Source organism: Pelmatolapia mariae, linkage group LG14 (genome assembly GCF_036321145.2).
Source record: "Pelmatolapia mariae isolate MD_Pm_ZW linkage group LG14, Pm_UMD_F_2, whole genome shotgun sequence".
Taxonomy (NCBI): Eukaryota; Metazoa; Chordata; class Actinopteri; order Cichliformes; family Cichlidae; genus Pelmatolapia; species Pelmatolapia mariae.
Window position 1 is genome coordinate 19,537,296 of NC_086239.1, and position 4,120 is coordinate 19,541,415.

Below are 4,120 nucleotides of genomic sequence, written 5' to 3' on the forward strand. Positions count from 1 at the left end.
TTAAAAGGGGACGTGATCATAGGTGTTCTGATTGTTTTTGCGGTGTTTGTCCCGTGACCCGAACTGAACTCGTAGCTTCTTTAAGCAAACGGGATCTTTGGATTCCCTTCAGTTTTTAACACTTAGGCTGTCTTTGACCTTAATCGCACAAGTGTGCAGTCATATTCTGTAAAGGTTAATCCTCTGTTAAAAATCATCTTTACTGATAGAAGGTAAAGATTTTCTTTTAGTGAATGTGTGTCCATAAAAGTGCACAAATAGGTTTGTTTTTTTGATCTCAAGGTCAAATATATTCCAAAATAGGCTTGCAGACACCAAAACCTTATCCGATGCCTTTTCCCTGGCTGTGTTTATGCATTTTGACATCAGTGTCTCCCACCTCCATAAGTCCTCATTGGCAAAATAGATGGCTGCATTTAGTGTGCACATTATTTTACATCATGGGCCACATGCAGCCCTCTGTTATGCTACATTGGCCGGACCAGTAAAACTACATAAACGTGTAAAACTGGAGAAAAAGTTTTTTAAAATGTGGACTTAATTTAAAAAAGAAAAAAAACATTTTCTGTAAGTTAACTGATTTTTTTGTATCCATTACTTTTATTACTTTGGTGTAGTATGAATGCCAGTGGGGCGGTGGTCTTTATCAATAGGAAACGCTAGTCCTATGAAAATACAGTTTAAAAAAATCAAAATCTATATGCACTCCTTCACATTTTGGAAAATTGGGTTAGGAAAAAGTCTTTGCCATTCCTGTGCCCCAGGCCTTATGTTTGATACTCCTGCATTAGTTCCTTCAGGTGCAAAATGCCACTGCTTTGAATTGCCTGTATTCCACGGGCAACAGTGCAAAAACAGTGCAAAGCATAAAGTTTTTCCTTATGCTTCATAACATGGGCGTACACTACTTTTTTTTTCTCACTTGCGCGTTTCGAACAATACCAGGAAAACGCATCAACCTGATTTCGCCAGGTTGCAATTGAATGAGGATCTGGAAAAGTTCCCATGCCTGGCCCGGTCTCTTGTTGCCAATTATCTTCTGACCAATCAGCAGCCACTCAAGTGATTCGAAAGGCGTTTCCTTTCCTGTGTTCGTGGATCTGAAAGCCCCCTTTGAAGAGGGAAGAAGTTTGAAGAGGACCCGCGGGCAGCAGGACAAGCTCAGTGTTTCTCAGAAACAGACTTGCTCAAGTCTCTCTGAATGTCTTCACCGTGGAGGTGGCATAAAGTGCTCGGCGTTTTTGAGATGTTAAGATAAAGAAGTTTCTGGCTTTGGAGTTGTGGAGGGAAGGAAACTGATTTACCGCCTGGTTGATGACTTTTCCAGCGTGCAGCCGTGAATGCTGTCCGGGAAGAGGTTAGCAGCTACACCGCGGGACTCTGACGGAATAATTAAGAAGAAGAAGAACACGGCGGACTGCACGCTGGAAGTAATCCTCTTTCGTAACCTGCCTCTTACTCGCTGGGATTTTGCAACTTTTACCTAGAAATGGTTGGCAGTTTGAACTTGCCAAATTTATGTGAAGGAGATCCTCTGGATATGAGTTGCAGGGCTGAGAGACTTGATAGCCCGGACTCTGGCTTACCCCCTAGTCCGAGCCCCAGTGCCTGGCTGCTGCCTGTGTCCGCAGATAAAGCCGGTGGAGTGAGCTCTGTGTCCGAAGACGAAGGAAGGGGTTCCCTGGTACGTACCACCAGTGTGTCTCACTACATCCTGTGATCTAACCCATCAGTTTCCTGTCGGAGCAAAACAAATGGTCGTGAACTGCACCTGAAGTCTGTCTTCTTGCTCTTAAAAGTGACTTTTACTTTTGAATGCATGTTGGTATTGCACAGCTATTGATTTGAGACATAAAATAGTGGTTATTGAAGTTACTAGGCAACAGCCCTCTTTTAAGTAAAGAAGTAGGCCACTTCAGCACTGAACATTTTTTTTTAAGTTATTTGTTTATATGCGTAAAAAACCAAAACGTCTTGTTTAAACCGCCTGTGGCTCTGAACTGGGCCAAAGTTCCCATGTATCCACTGAGGGTCTGTTTCATGTTTTGCAGGTTCCAGCTTTACCTGCTGGATCTTTCCCACAGCTACACCCACTGTCCTTTGGGGAAGGCATAGCACTTGATCCATTACCACCAAAGGAAATGAGGTGTGTTGACTTTGATGTGAAAGCCCAAAAAGCATGTACGAGAGAAAAGCGGCACTGTTGGCTCACGAGTTCGCTTTACTGTATTTTGTTTGACTAAAATCGCTGCACTCTCTCTTATCCATAGATACACCTCCTCAGTGCACTATGACTCAGACCGCCACTTCATCCAGAATGTCAGCCTGGAGCCGTGGGGCCAAAGCCTCGAACACTGCAGGCAGACCGTTATGGCTGTGTCCAACAGCACCTGGCGCCACTACGTGACACAGCTAGAATTCCAGCCTCGCCATCGTCCCAAGCAGTTCAAGAGCACCACCATCATCTACCCCAAGAAAGCCAGCACCATCTATACCACAGAGCTGAGCTACAACTGTCACCGGCTGTCCAGGCGTTTCCTCTCCAGCGTAGAGCTGGATGCTGTGGCCAACAGAAAGTTACCTCAGTGAGAGTGGAATCACGGGGGGAGATGGCCAGGGACATGCTGTCATTCCCTCGGCCCCTAAATTGGTGCTCCCTTAAGGCTAGTTGCCACTGACCTGCTGTCTTGTCTTTTTTTAACACTTGTGTAGCCTGCTATCATTTTAAGAAGTGTGTGTGTATATGTATGTATATATATATGTGTATATATGTGTATATATATATATATATATATATATATATTAAAAAAAAAAAAAAAAAAAAAAACACAACATGTTACAGAGAACAAAGGAGGTAAGACATGGTTTGAGTAGATTAAATATTCAGACCATGTCAGGACATGTTTATATCCCTGCCAATGAATGAAGCTCTCCACTAGCATGGGTATTCCTTTTGAATGCTTCAGGTTGTAGTTGGTTGAAAGGTTTCCAGAGGTGTAATGATGCGTTGTTTTTATTAGCTGTAGAAATGATATGGACCAAAATGAGGACAATGCATATTTGCTCTCAGCAAATTGTGTTGCATTAAGCTGGTCAAGTGTGTGAGTGACTTCTTTAAAATTATCTTTAAAGCGATGAGGCTGTAGCTAAAGAGAGGAGCACCTTTTAACACTGCTGAGGATGTTCAAGGAGCAGAAGAGCAGTAAACACTTTTTGTTTTTAAATATATATGCTAAAAAAAATATATCACTAACTTATCCACACTGTACAAAATGTCTGATCACATGTTTTGTTTTTTCACAAGGTTTGGTGTTTTGTTTTTTTGTGCACAGCAAACAACTTAAGCTCTTTGCAAGCCTTGCCTCTAGCTACTGTTAAAGGCCGCACTTATGATGTAAATATTGATGGATTAAGGAAACTTCTCTATTCATAATCGTGTGTAAGCTTAAACTGAACAAGCAGGTAGTTTAGATGAATCACGAGTGTGGAGTTTACTGAAGTGGATACTATGTTGGTATACTTTACTAGCTTACTAGTCAAAGTAACAAGCTGCATTTCCCTGCTATTACTTTCCCTGTGACCTGTTTGGAGTTTGTATTTATCTTGTTGATATTTTAGATCTGACTTTTTTTTTATTATCAGATGGTTAAATGAGTCTCTACACAAGTGTGGTGTGCTGAGGAGTATTTTTGTAATTTCTTTTTAAAATCTTAATTGGTGTTGGTTGACTCTTCTTCTTCCCCCCCACATCAGTCACATATTCAGTGCCAGTTTAAAATAAAGGGATTTGGTAAAAGAACAAGATGTGTATTTATTATGGAGTGAGAAGACGGGAATGACTGGCCTCTAATTTACATTTGTAAACGGTTTTGAACTAGATCACGGTCACAGGTCAAATGCTAGTTAGAGTATCTAACCTATTGTCCAGACAATGCCTTGTTAAATCTGAAGATCTAACTAAAGTCATCAGGATATACTGATGTGTGTGGGTTTTTTGTTTTGTTTTTTTTTAAGTCGGCAGCATCAAAATATATTGTGATGTGGGTGTACTGACCCTTTTAAGTCAGACTTTTTTTTGTTTGTTTTTTGTAGAATCGTGTTACTGTAATGCCCTCTTGTG

General features: G+C 41.3%; 1 protein-coding gene across 1 annotated transcript; it reads left to right on the forward strand.

Annotated features, from left to right (window-relative positions):
• Nucleotides 1-1,120: 1,120 nt before the first annotated feature.
• rflnb (refilin B) lies at nucleotides 1,121-2,832 on the forward strand. Its single transcript, XM_063493236.1, has 3 exons — nucleotides 1,121-1,684; nucleotides 2,052-2,146; nucleotides 2,271-2,832. The coding sequence occupies exons 1-3, from the start codon at nucleotides 1,490-1,492 to the stop codon at nucleotides 2,587-2,589; spliced, it is 609 nt and encodes a 202-aa protein (XP_063349306.1). The 5' UTR covers nucleotides 1,121-1,489; the 3' UTR covers nucleotides 2,590-2,832.
• Nucleotides 2,833-4,120: the final 1,288 nt, after the last annotated feature.